Here is a 20,244-nt window from a genome sequence, read left to right on the forward strand (position 1 = left end):
CTGGAACTGATATGAAATGTAGATCACTATTATTATGAGATTTTGTTTCCCCTTTTTTGACATTTAGAACTACAGTTCTACCTAGATGGCAAAGTATTACATGCTTTAAAGCAAGCATTTTCTTTTTGAATAAATAAAAAATAACACTATAGGATAGCAAACCCTTTTTCATTCCGTGCAACAGAGTTATTAACGGAACTTCCACAACCAAACTCCACAGACCAGAACCATAAATTAAAATGCTAAAATAACTTTTTATTTCATTTTTCACAAACCGAAAATTTGAATCATTATACATTAAGTGAGAAGAATTTTACCCGGCCCATACTCTATCCAATCGGTCGACGCTCTTCCGCGCTCTCTCAACCTGGTGGTCTATACTTTTTCGAGATTTTTCAAGACAATCTACACTTCTTCTAGACCTCTCCATTTGATCAAAAGGCATTCTCAGCTTTTCTAATTGGTATATATTAGGCTTGAAGTCGAGACCTTTCAGTTTCTCAGGCTTGTCAGTGCTCTCTCTTATGTTACTCTCTCTTCGATCAGTGCTCTTCCTTGATGCCTCAAAACAGTCAGTGCTCCGCCTAGTATGTTCTAATCGGTCAACACTCCGTCTACAAGTGCTTCTACGGGAAGCTGGTTTCTCGACACTCTGAACAAACTTCTTGAGGTGCGCAATGTACTCAGGATAGAGCTCCAAATTACAGTGATTTCCTCCTTTAAGCCATAGAGGTTCATACTTCTCTTTACACAACTCCCAAAGTTGCTTCCCATGTGAACAGTCAACAACTTCATCAGCTGTTCCCTGCATAGGGACATGGAAGAGATGCATGTTATGATAGTCTGAGCCACATGATATAAATCCACTTCCACAAATTGTATTGAAGAACTAGGTAATTTGAAAGGTATGAATGGAAAGACTCACATGAATGATCAGCACAGGACAGCTAACTAATGGGATTTTGTCAATGTTCTGCACATAAACAAGTGAAGGTAAAAAGCTCAGACATACAACGGGAATAATTACGCAAGTCACTAGAAAGAAAGAACAATTAAATAGTTTTGAATATATAAATGCAACCTTGTAGATGTCAAACCAGTATGTCCGCTTTACAGGATACATGACTCTTAAGCCTGATAGTATAGGACTGTGGAGAACAGCGGCTCTTAATCGAGGCAAACGAGCTGCTAGATCCAGCGTGGGACCACTTCCAACCGATTGACCGTAAAGAATGATATTTTCCTGTTTTGCGCCATAGCTTTCTTCTAAGCACTTATATACAGCTTCTACATCTGCGTACGTGTTATGCTCACTTGGCTACAAGACAGGACATGGTGAAACTACAAGTTTTCAGATTACTGTCGCTCTGTAATTCACAATGTTTAGGATAGGAAAATTCTGATGGAGACAAACCTTCCCAGATGACTGTCCATATCCTGCATAATCGTACCTGCATGAAATTGGGAATCTCATGGTAAGTAATAAATACATTAGTGATTACATTACTTTGATAATACACTCTACACCAAGCACATTTTCGTTTCAAAATAGAAAACAAACAGAAACATTCATGGAAATTATGAGTTGGCTGGAGATGCATCCAAACACTAATATCCATGATCAGCAAGAAAAATGATAAATCTATCAGGAATCAGGTATAACTCTAGCAGTAAACTGGTAACTAAAAGACCAGACAGACAGACAGACAGACAGACAAAAGATTCAGTTGCAAACATTAAACAAACATATTATGCATCTAAACTTATTCACTGGAGATGAAATTCAAACTGAGCTAAACAATATTTTTGTACAAAAAGAGACAGTTAGACTAGTTAAGTTCAGATCCAAATATAGCCGATGGCAATGAAACATAAATGGTAGATCTGTTCAGTTTCCCAAATTGGAGAGCTCAAGTGACGCACATAGAAAAAATGCACTGTCTGTACCAAATAATTTTCATCAAACCTATTTCATTACTTCCTCAATAAATGAAACACAAATTCTAGCAAAACTCAGATTTTGAACCAACACATAGAGTACCATTAAAAGGATAAAAGCAGTCAAAATCAATTCTATCCAACAAATTATCGAACACTACGTGCGCACCTACGCATTTCACATAAAAACACAAAATTGTGTACTGAATTCAGATGAATATACCTCAAATTATCACCACATATCACTACCCCCAAAGACCCATGACTTTACATAATGAAAAACACCAAGCCGACTCACAAAAATCAAAGGAAAGACAAGTAGAAAGAGATAGAGAGGTGCAGAAGAGTACCCCATGAGATTAACCTTTAAGTGGATACTCAATTCAATGAAAAGCTCATACATCTGACCAAGATCCGCAGCATTTCCATGAGAATATAGAAGAGTAGAAGTAGCCATGGGATGTCTAATATACATAGCAACAATTTCATTTCCTTTACGTGTTGGTAATTTAAGTATCTCAACATTTTCTCTATGTGGATATGTGTTTAGTGTTATGATACCAGTTATTTCATCTGTTACTAGCTTATATGATGCTGGGTTTGGTGGAAAGAATGCTAACTTTGCTGCCATTGATGATGTTACTCCTCCCATGATATCTTCTTCTCTCTAGTAGTTGAGAATCAAAACTAACAAAAACCCAGTATTCAGAACTTGGTTATCCTCATCTCTTTAGAAGAGTAAAGGTAGTGTTATCATCTTATTGCATAGATTATTACACAGAGAAAGTGAAGAAGAAGAAGAAGAAGAAGAAGAAGAAGAAAGGAGAAGGAAAAAACTTTACTTTATTTTTCTTCTCTATCTTTAATGTCGTTTTCATTTCTTTAATTATTATTCTATTTTTCGTTTTGCATTTTAAATTTTTAATGGAGATTTTTGCTAACATACGCTACGTGCGTAGGTTACGTTGATTCAAACTTTATCGACAGCGAAGTTCACACTACTGCTACCAATTTCGCCACTGTTTGAAACCTAAACGGAAGTGAAGAGCTGAAAATGTTCGATTTGGCGCATGCAAATTTATTTTTTTTCCGGGCTCATTGTTCACAGCTGAAAATGTTTGATTTGGCGCATACAAAATTTTATACGGGTTTTGAACTGAGGTTATTGGTCATCACCCAATAATTATACTATTGCACTGTAGTTACACCCGCCACTAGACGTTTTCGTTGATAATTTGTTCATTACTTTGTGCATTTTGTTGATAGCTTGCGTCAACTGGCTATATGTTCTCTATAAACGGGTGTGTAACCTTCCACATGACACTGCGGGTAAGCTAGTTGGTAAGTGTAGCGGCCGGCTCGGGTGTGCTTGTAAACAAAATTTGGTACAGATTAGATTAGCTAGTTATGTTTTCCTTTGGCATCGAGATTCTGCGGTTGGTAAAGATAGAAAAGAAATGGTTCAAGTTCCAAAACAAGGAGATCTTGGAATGCCACATGTTTTTCATTATGTTATTTTATTTGTAATTCACGGCGAATTACTATGTTCTTCGTGTTTGGTTCTTTGTCTTCTTACAGAAGGATTTATTTACTCCTCTCTGATAAATTTTAATTAATAACATTTCAAAGATCTAACAAACCAGGACTTCCATATAACAATTTCAATGTTTTTGAGAAAACAAAAATCTTTATGAGATCGGCAAATCCTGGTCAATAAAAAAAGTGAAGTTCATGGAAGATCTGATTTAAGTTCGAAGAACGATGAATGCAAAAGAGGGGAAAAGCAAGTGGAAGAAAATTAGTGGAGAAAGGATTAAGATTTGAATCTCACTAACAAAGACAAAGGGGTTATAATTGAGAAAACCTCTAAAACTGAAACAGAGGGGGTAATTTTTCGATTCCATAACTCAAATCAACACCCACGAATTTCTGCTCATAAAATGAAGTCCCTAAAATCTACCATTAAAATCGAGGATAACTTTATTCTGGAGTTACAAAATCAGGAGCAAAAGTACGATTGGTAATCCGTCGATTGTTACTTTCAATTTAGGATCAGGAGCAAAAGAACAATTGAAACTATAATTGCCTGGTTTGGGCTTTTATGTTAAATTGATCGGAAGTTTATCATTTTTTACAGGACCGTAATGAGAGGAACTAGATGAACAAAAAATTCAGTAACCGTATCATGACTGATGAGAAAGACGAAGACAACCGTGTAGTTTATCATATTAGACGCCGTTACCTATTAATTATACATTTTTCAGAGTAAAACAGGTGGCGTGTTGTCATTGGTAGGGACAGAAAGAGACAGGAAAAAAGGGGACAGGCGATCCAAATAAGAAAATTTGTTGAGCTCTTGAACGGAGCAAACTTGTTTAGGTAAAGGGGTTCTAAAAGAAACGATTCGCTCACGGAAGAAAAAGAGAAAGGAGTATTAGTAGTAAAAATTTCACTTTTGAAGCAATTGAAATGGAAACAAGGATTTAAAATTGTCGACAAAGTAGAAGCTCTTCGTTCAAGAATGATCGACCAAAAAAAAAAGGGAGATCTCCATCAAAGACATCAAGAAAGAAGACATTATATCTGGAGTCGTCAAAACTCAAACGGTTATTTATATCGTCGTATTATCTTTTCTTAGAGACCTTTTTCGTGTCACCTAAAAGCTTGATTAATTACATGTTAATTGATGACATTAGGTAGCTTTCGTTTTATCTCTTAGTTGTGACTTGTTGTTTTTCTTTTATGGTAACAAGTAACCACAATATCTCACTCACATCACATGCTTGGATGCAAAGAGAGAAGAAAAAGAAATTTGATACCTTACAGGAGTCTCTGCTTTATTGCTAGACTTTTCTTTCATGTAGTAGGAAGACATCTGATGTTGCAGACGAAGATCATATTCATATATGCTCAAGATTTTGGTGAGTATCTAAACAACAACCATTAAGTATGATTTGTGCCATTTCCTCCACGAAATCCAATCGGCAATGAATTTTGTGACTACTAATTTTCCTGATAGTCTACACAATACAATCTTCTCAGGTGATCTTAGGCTACAAAATAAAGATACCTCAGGAGAGACCATATGTAAGTAATAAAAGGTAAGTTCGGTGAACACATAATTAGAATAATAAAGATTGACTAGCTATCATAATAGTAGTAAAGTAAATGGAGCTAAGTTAACAATCAACACGTGAGATTACGTGGTTTGGTTTTCACCTAAGTCTACGGGGTAATGAGTAGTGATTTTTATTAAGGTTTGAGTGTGTTTACAAGCTCTTAAGTGCCAGGTATAAGCTCTTTTTAGTTCTCTCTCTTAGTAATTGTGTGTCCTTTCTTTGGAGATGAGACTGAATATTTATAGCGCCTTCTCAATCAGGGACGTCTTTGATGTAACTCCATCGAGATGTGATGGTCTTTGGTCAATCTTATACCTTAGTTGGCCGCTGACCTCGTCCATTCAAAGGATGCCACGTCATTGACTCCATGTGAGAGAAGAACACATGTCAGTCCTCTTTACCGTTGCATTTAATGCTGAGTCGACCTCTCAGCCGCCTCTGACGTGCAGACTGGTAGACGCATTTAAGTGTCTATTTTGATCTCGATTTTCTATATTGTCAGTACCCATTTTTTTACTTATTTTGGTATTTTATGTGTGTGTAGGTATTTTTGGAGATTTTGCAGAGAAATTGGCTCGAAAAGTGGTATTTGAACCTCTGGAGGAATTACTAAAGGCATCCCCGGAAATATGTTGGAGGTACCCCGAAAAAATGTTATTGGCACCCGGACAAAGTGCTAAACGCACCCAGGAAAAGTATTGAAAACACCCCAGAGAAATTACTAAAGGAACCCCCATTTTAGATAAGGGGCACTTCAGCGATAAGAGGTAACCACCTACTATTCACATCCCAATTGATAACAACACACACATACTGGATAGGGGGCGCCCATCTCCTTCCTCTTTTGAAGAACGAAAATGGAGGGAAACTTTCACTCTCTACTGCCAGATTTTCTGAAACAATTCTGGCTTAGATTTTTGAGGATTTTATTACCAGATTTGATTCGGATTAGCTAATTAGGGAAAAACATGGCTGGTAGTATGTTTTATTACGTAAAGAAAGTAAGATCCCGGTGCATCTCGATAAATCATGGGTGAGTTACTCTCGGGACATTTTTCCTAGTATATATGGAAGTTACGTGAAAATTTGGAGATACTGTTGGATTTTTGGTTGGTTTAATTTGAAGATTAAGACGGTTTTGATCATGAAAGTGGGAAACTATAGTTTCTACTCACTCTCTTTTTCTTTTTGATTAATCTCTCTTCATAATCATTTCTCTCTCTACACATGGTCAATATAAGACCATAGAGATAAGAGGACATGTGGAAATCTATTGTCCGCACAATTCTAATACTACTAATTAACTAATTAATCTAATCACATTACTCAACATTCTCCTCCTTAATGTGATGATCTACAACTCCTAGTAATTATCTAAAATTTTGAAACTTGTCTTTGGGAAGTACCTTGGTGAATATGTCCGCCAATTGGTCTTCCGTCTTGCAACACTTGAGTTCTATTTCACCATCTTCAACCGCTTCTCGAATGAAGTGATACTTGAGTTTGATGTGCCTTGCTCTACAATGCTCAACCGAATTTTTAGACATAGCAATTGCTGATTTATTGTCACAAAAAATTTCGGTGCACCCTTCTTGTTTCTCTTGGATGTCTTCCATGATTCTTCTTAGCCATACAACATGAGATGTAGCTATTGATGCTGAAATGTACTCCGCTTCCGTTGTGGATAGAACTACGCTTGGTTGCTTCTTCGATGCCCAAGAAAATATACCCGAATCAAGAGAAAAAGCATACCCCGATGTACTCTTCATGTCATCAATACATCCTCCCAAGTCGCTATCACAATAGCCAACTAATTTGACATCCAAATTTCTTGAATACATGATTCCAAAATTCATTGTTCCTTGTACGTACCTGAACAACCTCTTTGTCGCGCCAAGATGTAGATGACTAGGTGAACTCATGAACCTAGAAAAAATACTTGAAGCAAACATGATACCGGGTCTTGTATGTGTAAGATACAACAAGTTTCCAATAATACTTCTATAGTAAGTCTCATTAACTTTTCTTCCTCCATCATCTTTATTGAGTTTCCCATTCACTACAAGTGGTGTTGATGTGGGGTTACAACCAAGCATACCAAATTTCTTCAACATCTTTTCGGCATACATGCTTTGAGAAATGAACACTGCATCTTCACTTTGATGAACTTCAATACCAAGAAAGTACTTGAGCAAACCCATGTCACTCATCTCGTATTTCATCATCGTTTCTCTCTTGAATTGTTCAATCATATGAACATCATTACCCGTAAAGATAAGATCATCAACATACAATGCAACAATGAGAATAGACGTACCTTTTTTCTTCACATACAGTGTAGGCTCACTCTTGCTTTTGTTGAAGTTTTGCCTTTTGAAGTATCCATCTATCTCACTATACCAATTTCTTGGTGCTTGCTTGAGGCCATAGAAAGCTTTCTTCAACTTGTATACTTTGTCATCTTCTCATTCAATCACAAAACCTTGTGGTTGTTCTACATAGACCTCTTCATAGAGTTCTCCATTCAAAAATGCCGATTTGACATCAAGTTAATAAAGTAACCAACCTCTTTGGGAAGCCATAGCAATTACGGCTCCAATGGTGTCAAGACGAGCAACCGGTGCAAAAGTCTCATTGTAGTCGATGCCTGGTTGTTGTGAGTATCCCTTTGCCACCAACATTTATTTGTGCCTTTGAACTGATCCATACGCATTATACTTCACCTTGTAGATCCACTTCACACCAATAAATTATTTTTCACTTGGCCTTGCTACTTTCTCTCATGTATCGTTATCATTTATGACAACAACTTCTTCTTCCATAGCTTTTATCCAAACCGGTTCTTTTGATGCTTCTTCAAAATTTTCCGGTTCAACCGTACAATAGTTACATATTTCATACACTTCACTCAACTTTTTCATCTTCTTTGGTGCCGTTGGTGGTGATGTTGATGCACTAGTACTTGGAGACATACTTGGAGATGCTCTAAACCTTGCATTTGGGGGTGTTTGAGATAGTTCTTCACCTTCTTCTTCATCTTCTCCAACTTCATTTGTTGCTGAATTTTCTTGTTCATCATAAACAATAATGGTACTCTTCTCAATTTTACCTTCTTCCCAATTCCATGAAGCGCCTTCATCGAACAAGACATCACGGCTGTGATCATTTTGTTGTTTTTCAAGATAAACAACCTATAACCTTTTGATTGGAGGGTATATCCAAGAAATATACATTTCTCACTTGATTCATCAATCTTTGTTCTCTTCACCTTTGGAATTTGAGAATAACACACACTACCAAAAACTTTGAGATACCTCACCGATGGTCTTCTCCCACTCCATGCTTCAAAAGGAGTTTTGTCCCATACGACTTTTGTTGGATAACTATTCATCAAGTAGATGGCGGTGTTAACGGCTTCGGCCCAAAACTCTTTAGGCATACCCTTCTCATGAAGCATGGACCTCGCCATCTCCATCACGGTTTGGTTCTCTCTCTCGGAAATACAATTTTGTTGAGGAGTATAACTCGCGGTTAATTTCCTATCCAAGCCTTTATCTTCACAAAATTTATCAAACTCTTTGTTGTTGTACTCTTTGCCTCTATCATTTCTCAAAACTTTGATGTAGTGACTACTTTGCTTTTCAACTAGGCTTTTGAACTTCTTGAATATGCCAAAAACTTCGGACTTTTGTTTCATGAATTACACCCAAGTCATTCGAGTAAAGTCATCAATGAATAAAATGAAGTATTTATTACCTCCATAAGTTGGTGTCTTCATTGGTCCACACACATCGGTATGTACTAAACCAAGAAGTTCGTTTGCTCTCCATGCTACACCTTTTGGGAATGGTTGGCGATGTTGTTTCCCAAGTGCACAACCTTCACACACTCCATCCTTGTGGTTGATATGTTGTGGAAGTCCTTGAACCATGCTCTTGTTTAAAAGCACCTTGAGACTATTGAAATTCAAATGCCCAAGTCTTTTATGCCATAACCAAGTTTCATCAATGGTTTCCATCCTCAATATGCAACATTCTTCTCTTTATCAAACACAATTGGAAAGCTTCTATTCTTCTCCATCTTGATACTCTTCATTACATGTCTCTTGTCCTTGTGTTTCTTGCCATAAATGGTGCAATATCCATCTTCAAAATGGACCGGCGTACCCAAGCTCCATAAGTTTCCCAACACTAAATTTTTTTTTTTCCAAGTACGGAACATATAACACATCTCTAATGTATTTTGCTCCTGAAAAAGTGGGGGTCTAACAACCTCACCCAATAATTCGCTTAGCAATCTGTGTGGACTGATTCCAATATACTTTTAAGAGAATCAACTAGACAGCCAGACTCAATCTTAATAAAAAGTATATCAAGGAGTTATATCTCAATTTCTCGATTCAATACTTACTCAAGCAAGTAGAAATCTGCGAGTCTAATTGAATACAAGAGAAATTAACTTGAACGGTACCAAAGACCAATGTTCAAGTATCAATCAATTTCAATCAACAACCAAAGGTTGGATTTACCAATTGATCGATTCAACGGACAACCTGTGATATTTCAATTATATAACAAAATATAATGCGGAAAAGAAATAACACAGAGACCAGAATTTTTGTTAACGAGGAAACCGCAAATGCAGAAAAACCTCGGGACCTAGTCCAGATTGAACACACACTGTATTAAGCCGCTACAGACACTAGCCTACTACAAACTAACTTCAGTCTGGACTGTAGTTGAACCCCAATCAATCTCACATTGATCCAAGGTACAATTGTGCTCCTTACGTCTCTGATCCCAGCAGGATACTACGCACTTGATTCCCTTAGCTGATCTCACCCACAACTAGGAGTTGCTACGACCCAAAGTCGACGACTTTAATAAAAAAATTTGTATCACACAGAAAAGTCTACAGGAATAGATAAATCTATATCCACAGAAATACCTATGAGTTTTTGTTCCGTCTTTTGATAAATCAAGGTGAACAGGAACCAATCGATAACTCGGACTTATATTCCCGAAGAACATCCTAGAATTATCAATCACCTCACAATAATCTTAATCGACTAGCGAAACAAGATATTGCGGAATCACAAACGATGAGACGAAGATTTTTGTGACTACTTTTCTATCTTTCCTATCATAGAAATTAATCTCGAGCCAATTTTACAATTGTACTCAATACGATAGAAACAGTAAGATCAGATCACACAAATATAAAGAAAATAGTTGGGTCTGGCTTCACAATCCCAATGAAGTCTTCAAGTCGTTAACCTTCATGGTCTCTATAGAAACCTAAGGTTAAAGGAGAATCGACTCTAGCTTATACAACTAGTATCACACAGGAGGTGTGGGGATTAGGTTTCCAAGTTGCTAGAGTTCTCCTTTATATAGTCTTCAAATCAGGGTTTGCAATCAATGCTACCTTGGTAACAAAGCATTCAATATTCACCGTCAGATGAAAACCTGATTAGATTCAAGCTAATATCTTTCAACCGTTAGATCGAATCTTAGCTTGTTATACACAAATGAAATGCACGTTCGTTTAGGTTTGTGTAACTGTACCTAAACGTGTACACCTAGTTGGTTCAACAGTAGTTAACCAAATGGTTAGCCATATGAGCACTTTCATATCAACCATATTCATATTCACCATAACTAGTTCAAATGACTTAAAAGAACTAGTTCGATAGTTTTTCAATTGCTTAGATCTTATAGAAGTATACAAGACACAATCGAAGCAAAATCGGTTTTGATTCACTCGAAGCGATTCATGAACATTATAACCTCGGTTTGCAAATTGCATTCCTTATTATATAAATGTTTTAGTTCATGGACAAAAAAATTTTAGAAAGTAACACACTTAAGTATGCGTACGGGTATGCGTACTTAAGTAACCGGATTTGAGTTTGTTTTGGTTTTCAAACTCAGCAGAAATTCACGGACGTGAACTTTCCACTAGTATGCGTACGGGTACGCATACTTAGGTAACCAGATTGAGTTAGTTTTGATTTCCAAACTTAGCAGAAATTCACGGTCATGAACTTCCGCCAGGTCTCCATCAACCATTTAGTACACACACAAGTATGCATACATTTGGTTCCCGGTTTTTGACTTATACACTAATGTGCGAACACACTATATGCTTATATCCAAAGATGGTTACATATTCTAAACTCTCATTTCAATCATTGAAACACTCTTAGAGCATGTTATATAGAGATTATTCACACTCCATTTTTCATCGAAGCGATTTTCAAGAGATTGAAATAATCAACACGACTTTCGTCACTTGTAAAGATGAACTTGGCCAAAGAGAAAGCTTACCAACACATATTTCAAGAAATAGATAAGCGAGATAAACTCAGCTGGAAATAGAAAATGTGTATAATCGAAGTTCATATAGCAATACGAATTTTGTCTCAAGATAGGAGATAGAGTAGATAGACTTTTGAGTGATAGATAAGTTCAAGTCTCCACGTACCTTTTAGTCGATGAAGTTCCACCAGTTCCTTGAGTAGTTCTTCGTCTTTGTATGATGAACGCCGTGGAGTCTAGAGCTCAACTACACTTTCTATCCTAGTCTGAAACTTAGCTATAAGTAGACTAGAAATCAAGACTTATAGTTTTGGAAAATAAAGTTGACAAACAAGCTTGATATAGCAACGCTTGCGAGTTCGACCGAGCAGTGCTCTAACAGCTCCATTAATAGGTTGTACACGAATTGTACCTCTTCCAGTAGCTTGAACCATGTTTCCATCACCCATCTTCACGAGAGAATTGATGGATGTATCCATATCAACAAACAAGCTTTTTTCACCAGACATATGAGTTGTGCAACCACTATCTACAAACCAAGCACTTTGACAAGCATAAAACAAAATTTGTTTGTCTTCTTTTTCTTCAGTTCTACCGTCTTGGTCTTCATCTTCTTTGTATCTACAATCTTTCACCGAATGTTCATATTTCTTGCAATTGTGACATTGGGGATTCCCTTTGTTCCAACAATTCTTCTCTAAATGACCATTCTTCTTGCAAAAGTTGCATCTTGGTACTTGAGACGAATCACTCTTTGTGTATTTGTTGGAGTTAGCTCCTCCTTTCTTCCAGATTCCCTTTCCTTTGAAGTTAGATGAAACATCACCCTTGTACTCATTTTTCTTCATTGCTGAATTTTTTGATTCCAAGTTGAGTTTTGATTGAAGTGCACTCTCAATTGATTTTTCGGAGTGTATTAACAACATTTGCTCATACACCTTCAAGGAAGCCCATAATTCTTGTGACTTTAATGTAGAGGAATCTTTAGTCTCTTCCAAAACCGCCAGAATGGGTTCAAATTTTTCTGGCAAGCATATCAAAATCTTTTCACAAATTCTTCTTTCTTCCATCTTCTCACCACACATCATCATATTATTAACAACTTCAACAACTCTAGATGAAAACTCATTTAAACATTCATTCTCATTCATTCTAAGATTCACAAAATCTCTTCTATATGTATGTAATTTTCACTTTCTTACCTTCTTATTGCCTCCATACTCTTGTTGCAGAAGATCCCAAGCTTCTTTAACTTTATAAGAATGGATTACTCTTGGTAGAATGGTGTCTCCAACTCCTTGTTGGATGTACATGGATGCTTTTGCATTCTTCCTCCTACTCTCCTTAAGTAAATCCCTATGGGGTGGCTCTAGATTTGATGTGTCTTCAATTTCATCATACCCATCTTGAACAATCTCCCGCATTTCTTGAGACATGAACAAGATTTTCATTTTGATTGCCCAAAAATCATAATTTTCTCCATGATAAAGTGGTATTAGAAGGTTGTTGAATGTATTGATTTGAGTAGCTACTACTTGCCATTGATTTGATTGAAGATTGATTGAAGAAATTGGGTTTTTATTTTCTAGATCAGATTTTAAAAACTTTGGATGTTGCTGATTTTTGAGATTTAATGGGTATTGATTGATTTTTTTTCACTCACCAAGATCAAATCTAATAGATCTAAGCTCTTGATACCAATTGTTGGATTTTTGGTTGGTTTAGTTTGAAGATTAAGATTATTTTGATCATGAAGAAGTGGGAAACTTCTACTCACTCTCTTTTTCTTTTTGATTAATCTCTCTCCATAATCATTTCTCTCTCTACACATGGTCAATATAAGACCATAGAGATAAGATGACATGTGGACATCTATTGCCCATACAATTCTAATACTACTAATATTACTAATTAATTAATTAATCTAATCACATTACTCAACCAGTACATTGTATTAGGATGTTGTTTTATCGAGTTGGAGGGTTTGGAATACCAAAGACACATAAACAGAAGAAAACAGGGAAAGAAGTTTTGGCTAGAAAAATAAGAACAAAGCTGCGTGATTTTCAGGTTATGATTTGACCGAGATTTTACCAGAGATTTCCATGGGTTTGGGTTAGTAGTATCCCGTTACGGTGAAACATGCAAGATACATGTCTTGCAATCGAAGAAAAATGAATATTTCCTAAAACAAAATATAAAGAAATTATGAAAATTCTCGCATATTTATTTCTATGAAACACAAGGAGAGGTTTGGTCGGAATTTGACACGGGAATAAAGTCATATCAACCTTTTTCGATAAGACAAGGAAGAGTACGTGTTTGAGAACTTAAAAAAAGGAACCAAATCTTCTTATATTCGACAATTATCCAAAAAGAGGGAAGAATATGTTATTTACGGAAACAGGGAAGTAAACACGACCTTATTTGACTCAATATGGAAGTTATACGAAGTATTAACCCAGGATTTGTTTGTAAAGGAATAATAGGTGAGCTTGGATGAATCCGAAAACGAGTAGGAGAAAAGAAAGGGAAATATTGTTGTGGCTTGAGGAAGAGGAAAAAGAGAGTTATTGAAAAAGAGGGGGTCTAACAACACCACCCAATAATTCGATTAGCAATCTATATGAACTAACTCCAAAATACTTTGCTAGAGAATCAACTAGACAGTCAGACTCAATCTAGATAAAAGTATCTCAAGGAGTTAATATCTCTCTCTTGATTTGATTTTTACTTCAAGCTAAAAACAATAGTGAGTCTTTATCAAATACAAGGAATAACTCGGACGGTACCAAAGACCAATGTCCAAGGATCAATCAATATCAATCAACAACCAAAGGTTGGATTTCCAATTGATGATCACGAACGCACAACCTGTATTATTTCAATTATATAAAATATAATGCGGAAAAGAAATAATACAGACACCAGAAATTTTGTTAACGAGGAAACCGCAAATGCAGAAAAACCCCGGGACCTAGTTCAGATTGAATACACACTGTATTAAGCCGCTACAGACACTATCCAACTCCAAGCTAACTTCGGACTGGACTATAGTTGAACCCCAATCAGTCTCCCACCGATCCAAGGTACAATTGTACTCCTACGCCTCTGATCCCAGCAGGATACTACACACTTTATTCCCTTAGCTGATCTCACCCACAACCAAGAGTTGCTGCAACCCAAAATCACAGACTTGATAATAAACAGATCTGTCTCATACAAAAAAGTCTATCAAAGGATAAATCTGTCTCCCGCAGATAAACCCTAGGTTTTGTTCCGTCTTAAGATATAAAATCAAGGTGCACAGGAACTAATTGATAATCCGGTCTTATATTCCTGAAGAACAGACTAGATTAAACAATCACCTCTCTACAATCCTTCATGACTACACAGGCGGTTTGTCGAGGAATCACAAATAGTGAGACGAAGATGTTTGTGACTTCTTTATCTTGCCTATCGGAGAACTCTCACGATCTCAAGCCAATCAATCGATTGTACTCGTACGATAGAATATGCAAGATCAGATCACACAACTAAGATAAAAGTATTATCGGTCTGGCTTCACAATCCTAATGAAGTCTTTAAGTCGTTAACTTGATTTTAGAGATGAAAATCAAAAGGTAATGGAGATCGACTATGGCGGGCGCACTAGTAGCACACAGACGTGTGGGGATTAGTTTTGCACAATGCTAGATGTCTCCTTTATATAGCCTTCAAATCGGGGTTTTGCCTTAGGTAAAAAGCAATCCATATTCACCGTTAGATGAAAACCTGATTTAGATTCAAGCTAATATTTCTCAACCGTTAGATCGAAAACTTAGCTTGTCACACACACTTGGGTAGACGTTTACTGGGTTCGTGAATACCATGCCCAAACGTGTACGTGTATGTTGGTTCAACATAGTAACCCAAAAGGTTAACCATATGAGCATTTCATATTAACCTTGTTCTTCTTCACCATAACTAGTTCAATTGACTCAAATGAACTAGTTGAAGAGTTGTTCAATTGCTATGAGATCTTACGTAACTACACAAGACACAATTGAAACAAAGATGATTCGATTCGATTGAATCGGCTCATGAACATTATATCCACGGTTTGCATAAAGCATTCCTTAGTAATTCAATTATTCATGTTCAGAGCACATCTTTAGATCATAACCTCTTAAGTTCACAAACAAGTTCGCGGACTTAAGTTAATCGGTTGAGTTTTCCAAACTCAGCAGAAATTCTCGAAAAGAGAACTTCCGCCAGTTCGCGGACTTAGCACACAAACGAGTTTTGGAAAATCCGGCAGAAATTCTCGGTCGAAAACTTCCGACAGTTCGCGGACTTGGCAAGCCAATTCCACAATCCTCCTGATTTCTCTTGATCAACAAAGTTCGAAAACTTCGATTCAAGGAATACATGGTTATGTAATCTAAACTCTCATTTCAATAATTGAGACATTCTCAGAGAACGCTATGTAGCCGTTATTCACAGACCGATTCACGTCAGAGCAATTCTCAAAGTGATTGAAACTTTTCATGACTTTCGTCACTAGGTGAAGATAAACTTGATCAAATCGAAACGCTTTACCAACACATGATTTCGAGATAAAAGATAAGCAATGAATGCTCAGCTCAAAATGTCAAAAGTGTATGATCTAGTCTATATAGCATACGACTTTTGTCTCATAAGAAGTAGGAGATAAAAGAGATAGACTTTTGAGTGATAGATAAGTTCAAGTATCCACATACCTTTTTGTTGATGAAGTTCCACGGTTCCTTGTATAGATCTTCGTCGTTGTATGATGAATCTCCATGAAGTCCTTGAGCTCAACTACACTTTTCTATCATAGTCCGAGACTTATCTATGTAGGCTAGAAATCAAGACTCATAGTTTTGATCAATAACATTGACAAACATGCTTGAGATAACAACGCATGCGAGGTCGAGCGAGCTATGCTCTAACAATCTCCCCCTTTGTCAATTTTAGTGACAAAACTATTAATACATATGGAATACAAAAAAGATAAACTTTAGTGGCTCCTATTCCATAGTCTAATCTTCAACGTTCCCTGAAATCATCGTCCTTCCAAGTACTCCTATGATCCCAAAGGTTGTAAGTTTAGCATCACCGTTGTTGAAGATCCGTAGCTATAACAATGAGAGAAATCGAGATTCTCAATCATTATTATACAGTGTCATAGTATTATTATGTAATATCAAAGTCCAATTGTATCACGACTTTAACAATAATACTACGGTGATATGTATCACTCCCCCTTAGTCAATACTCCATTTCGATCATGGAACCACTCCCGCTTACACAATGATCCGAAAACCATATGTATTTGTAGTGATCACGGTGAACTACATTATTTATCCCCCCTTTTTGTCAATAAAATTGGCAAAGGTACAAGAACGGGATCATAATGAAATTTCCACAAGAGACATTTCATAAACTAAAAGAAAAATACATACCAACTTAATTTAGATGCAATCATAAAGCCGAAGCTAAATGCATTCATCAAGGAGTTTTAAGATACAAGATAACCCCTATAAAATTTCACAGCCGCATACCCCGCAAGATATTACCATTAAGCACAAGTTCAAAAGAACTCTCCCCCATTTGATGTCATTCCCGAAAGAACAACAAGAGCGACCTTAATTTCGAAAGAAAAGAAGGATTTTTTTATTAGACACCAAAAACCATAGGAATGATTTTCTATATCCAAAGCTCAACCAAATCAATCACAAGTAAACCCATGATTAATTCAATTGAAAATGCAACTAAATCAAACCACAAAAGTGATCAATTTAATTGAAAGTGCTCAACATAAGTAAACTTACGGATCTACGACTAAGGTAATCATACGGAGATGACTAACTTAATCATTCACATACTCAACATAAGGAAAACCTTACGGAATATACGACTACATTAACCAATAGAACATGATTAGTATAGCCGTTCATATACTCAACACAAGAATTTGTGGAATATATGAAAACTCAACTAGATTAATTACAAGAGAACTTATAATTAATCTAATTGGAATACAAACAACCAAACTAATCACCGAAGTAATCAATTTAATTATTTTGGGCTCAACATAAGAGAACTTATGGAACCCCGACTAAGTTCATCATAGAATATGACAACCTTAACCGTACATGTACTCGACATAAGAAAAAAAACTTATGGAGTACAAACTAAATAACCAAACTGGTTGATTAATTTAGTTCCTACATATAGCATCTTATGGAGCAACCAACAAGCCAATAAGAATAATCGACTTAGTTGTATCGTGCTCAAAATAAGACGCTCAATGGAGCCTTCACGGTAAAACATAACAAGATGGATCAATGAATATCAATACCGTGGATAACATACAAGGATCTATTCTATTTTCCATCATAACGATATAATAGACTTTATCCTTGTCAAACAAAAGAATCATCCTATTTCCCATCAAATACATGATTGCATAGGCATAACTTTTGTAATTGTCAAAAGTCCATTCGTCCTTTCATCAATACTAATTCATGAACGACTTTACTTTTGACCGCAATATGGGACCTTCAAGTTCACGGACGCAAAAAATACATATCCCATAAACAAATTGCAATATCACAAAATCATAAAGATCAATACTGCAATAACATCATCCTCCAAATATTTTTAGAATTTAATACCAATAAACATAAAAAATAACACAAGAAGATAAAAACAAAAATATCTATGTGTAGTCACAATCATCGCTATTCAACACACTAGTTATTCTTCCAACTAATCCAAAAAGAAGACATCCTAGGCGACAATGCCTTTGAGAAATTCAACATCATTCCCGAACTCCTTGTTGTCAACAGCCATTGGAACATACGGTTCGCGAAGATAGGAGTTTATATCAACGAACTGTCTTGGCTGATTGTGTCGTACCGGGGCTCTCTGAATTTCTAAGGACTTTGACACAAAAGCCTTTATTTCACGAATCTCCTTTCTTACTTCCTTCAACTCATCAAGAACATCATAAAACTTCTGAGAGTTAGAAGGCACAACCCTGGGATTTCTTGTATTCCTTTTTTTTCTTTTCAGGGACTTAAAAAGAGGAGATTTTTCTTTTTCCTTTATTGAAGATTTAATAATCATGTTTATATCCTTTCCATCTGACATGGTGCTTTGAGAACAGTTATAAACAACTGGATTTGTGTAATTGAATCACTTAACTCAACAAGCAATCTTATATGGGATGTCAAAAAGGAAAAAGGAATGTAGGGTTCGAAACCTATTGACAGGTTCGTATACGCCCAACTCTAAAACCCTATAAAGAGTAGAATTGTCGATAATAACCCTTTATTTTATTTGATAGACAGAAAATAACAAATCTAATAAAAGAAGGAAAAACTTTACTGAAGCTTGAATCAACACTCAATCTTGTCTATTTTTGATCAGGCACATGAGACAAGATTTTCCCAACAACACAATCAAGTTGTGTTGCGATGAACAACGATTTGTCCATCTTTTTCCTCAAGGGAGGAATCTTCAGACTTCTGTCTATCAAAACGATTCGACCATACTTTCTTTTCAAATGGTCTTACTCTATCCCTGGAAACCAACTTCTTAGACGAAGATAAGATCCTACATACCTCGGCGGTCTTCTGAGCAAGTTTCAGCTTCCTTGCTAATCGATCTGCTCTTCGTTGAAGTTTGCTGGCGTGTCTTATCTGGTGCTTGTACTTGTAACACCTTGATAGTTCGTGTCCTTTCATCGAACAAAACAAGCACATCAAACTTAGATAGTATTCAGGCATCTGAGATGTGCAAGCAGCTAGACATACAATAGATCCTGAAACATTACTGACAGGGTTTCCGGTTAGAGAATCTTCCAGCTTGATTGGGTTTCCTTCTTCTCCGAACCCATTGAGGTTGATATATGTATTGCTACAAGTATCAAAATAGATGTTTTTACCAAGGAGCCCTACACTTGATTTCCTATCTTCATCGGAATCATAGGTTTCAGACATTTCATCGAGTATTACAGCTAGACCTTTGTTCCCAGTGTATTTTCTACGATTTGGGCATTCGTTAGCAAAATGACAAAAACCCTTACACTTAAAGCACTGAGGCATGTCCTCGTCATCAGCCTCGTCAGCATCCCTGTTTTTAGGAGGTATGCGACCGTGAGGTTTGTCTGATGACCTAGGTTTGTCTCTTGAAAACAGTTTACTTCTCGTCAACAGAAGATCCCTAAACTGTCTTGTGATCAAGGAGACCGACTTGTCAAGGTCTTCATCTGAAAAATCATTCTCAGACTGATCATCCTCAGAGACATGAACACTTTTACCTTTGGCAAGTAATTTAGTGCTCTTCTGTGCTTTAAAGGCAACATCCTTACCGACTTTGGATGTATGCTCATGGTCAAAGGTCTTTAGCTTCCCAACCAAGGTGTTTCTGGAAACATTATTGAGGTTATTCCCCTCAACGATGGCATGCTTCTTAGACTCGTATCTAGATGGAAGCGATCTGAGAATTTTCATCACAATGTCCTTTTCAGGAATAGTCTTACCAAATGCAAAAGATGCATTAACAATTTCAGACACTTTGTGATTAAACTCATCAAATGTTTCTTCATCTTCCATACAAAGGTTCTCCCAATCGGAATTAAGGTTTTGAAGCCTAGCTTCCTTTTCACTGGAGTTTCCTTCAAATACGGTTTCTAAGATATCCCAAGCATCTTTAGACCTAGTGCAATTAGACACATGGTGTTGAAGACTTGGGGAAATGACATGTATGATAGTATTTAACCCTTCAGAATTCTGCTTTGCAGCAAGAATCTCGACAGCATTATATTCACCAATATTCTTGGGAACAGTTCTGTC

The 20,244-nt window shown here is 36.5% G+C and overlaps 2 protein-coding genes across 2 annotated transcripts; both read right to left on the reverse strand.

Moving 5' to 3' along the window:
- Nucleotides 1-151: 151 nt before the first annotated feature.
- Nucleotides 152-2,790, reverse strand: LOC113282384 (alpha/beta hydrolase domain-containing protein 17B-like). Its single transcript, XM_026531370.1, has 5 exons — nucleotides 2,289-2,790; nucleotides 1,415-1,451; nucleotides 1,082-1,318; nucleotides 926-973; nucleotides 152-805 (listed from the first exon to the last, which is right to left on the reverse strand). The coding sequence occupies exons 1-5, from the start codon at nucleotides 2,588-2,590 to the stop codon at nucleotides 314-316; spliced, it is 1,116 nt and encodes a 371-aa protein (XP_026387155.1). The 5' UTR covers nucleotides 2,591-2,790; the 3' UTR covers nucleotides 152-313.
- A 5,047-nt stretch (nucleotides 2,791-7,837) lies between these two features.
- Nucleotides 7,838-12,801, reverse strand: LOC113279432. The gene is made up of 4 exons (XM_026528128.1): nucleotides 12,580-12,801; nucleotides 11,758-12,447; nucleotides 8,032-8,248; nucleotides 7,838-7,911 (listed from the first exon to the last, which is right to left on the reverse strand). Exons 1-4 carry the CDS (start codon nucleotides 12,799-12,801, stop codon nucleotides 7,838-7,840), a joined length of 1,203 nt encoding a protein of 400 aa, XP_026383913.1.
- Between the last annotated feature and the right edge of the window lie 7,443 nt (nucleotides 12,802-20,244).

The sequence above is a fragment of the Papaver somniferum genome, chromosome 5, assembly GCF_003573695.1.
Source record: "Papaver somniferum cultivar HN1 chromosome 5, ASM357369v1, whole genome shotgun sequence".
Classification (NCBI taxonomy): domain Eukaryota; kingdom Viridiplantae; phylum Streptophyta; class Magnoliopsida; order Ranunculales; family Papaveraceae; genus Papaver; species Papaver somniferum.

Bases quoted from the DNA above. Each gene is read 5' to 3' on its own strand.
- LOC113282384 (XM_026531370.1), bottom strand. From the start codon at position 2,590: ATGGGAGGAGTAACATCATCAATGGCAGCAAAGTTAGCATTCTTTCCA. The intron at 1,319-1,414 runs GTTTGTCTCCAT...CCTGTCTTGTAG, and splicing joins ATGGACAGTCATCTGGGAAG to CCAAGTGAGCATAACACGTA. The intron at 974-1,081 runs GTTGCATTTATA...GTTTATGTGCAG, and splicing joins ACTGGTTTGACATCTACAAG to AACATTGACAAAATCCCATT.
- LOC113279432 (XM_026528128.1), bottom strand. From the start codon at position 12,801: ATGCGGGAGATTGTTCAAGATGGGTATGATGAAATTGAAGACACATCA. The intron at 8,249-11,757 runs GTTAGAGCACTG...AAAAGGTTATAG, and splicing joins TACAACCTATTAATGGAGCT to GTTGTTTATCTTGAAAAACA. The intron at 7,912-8,031 runs GTATGTCTCCAA...AAAATTTTGAAG, and splicing joins AAGGTTTAGAGCATCTCCAA to AAGCATCAAAAGAACCGGTT.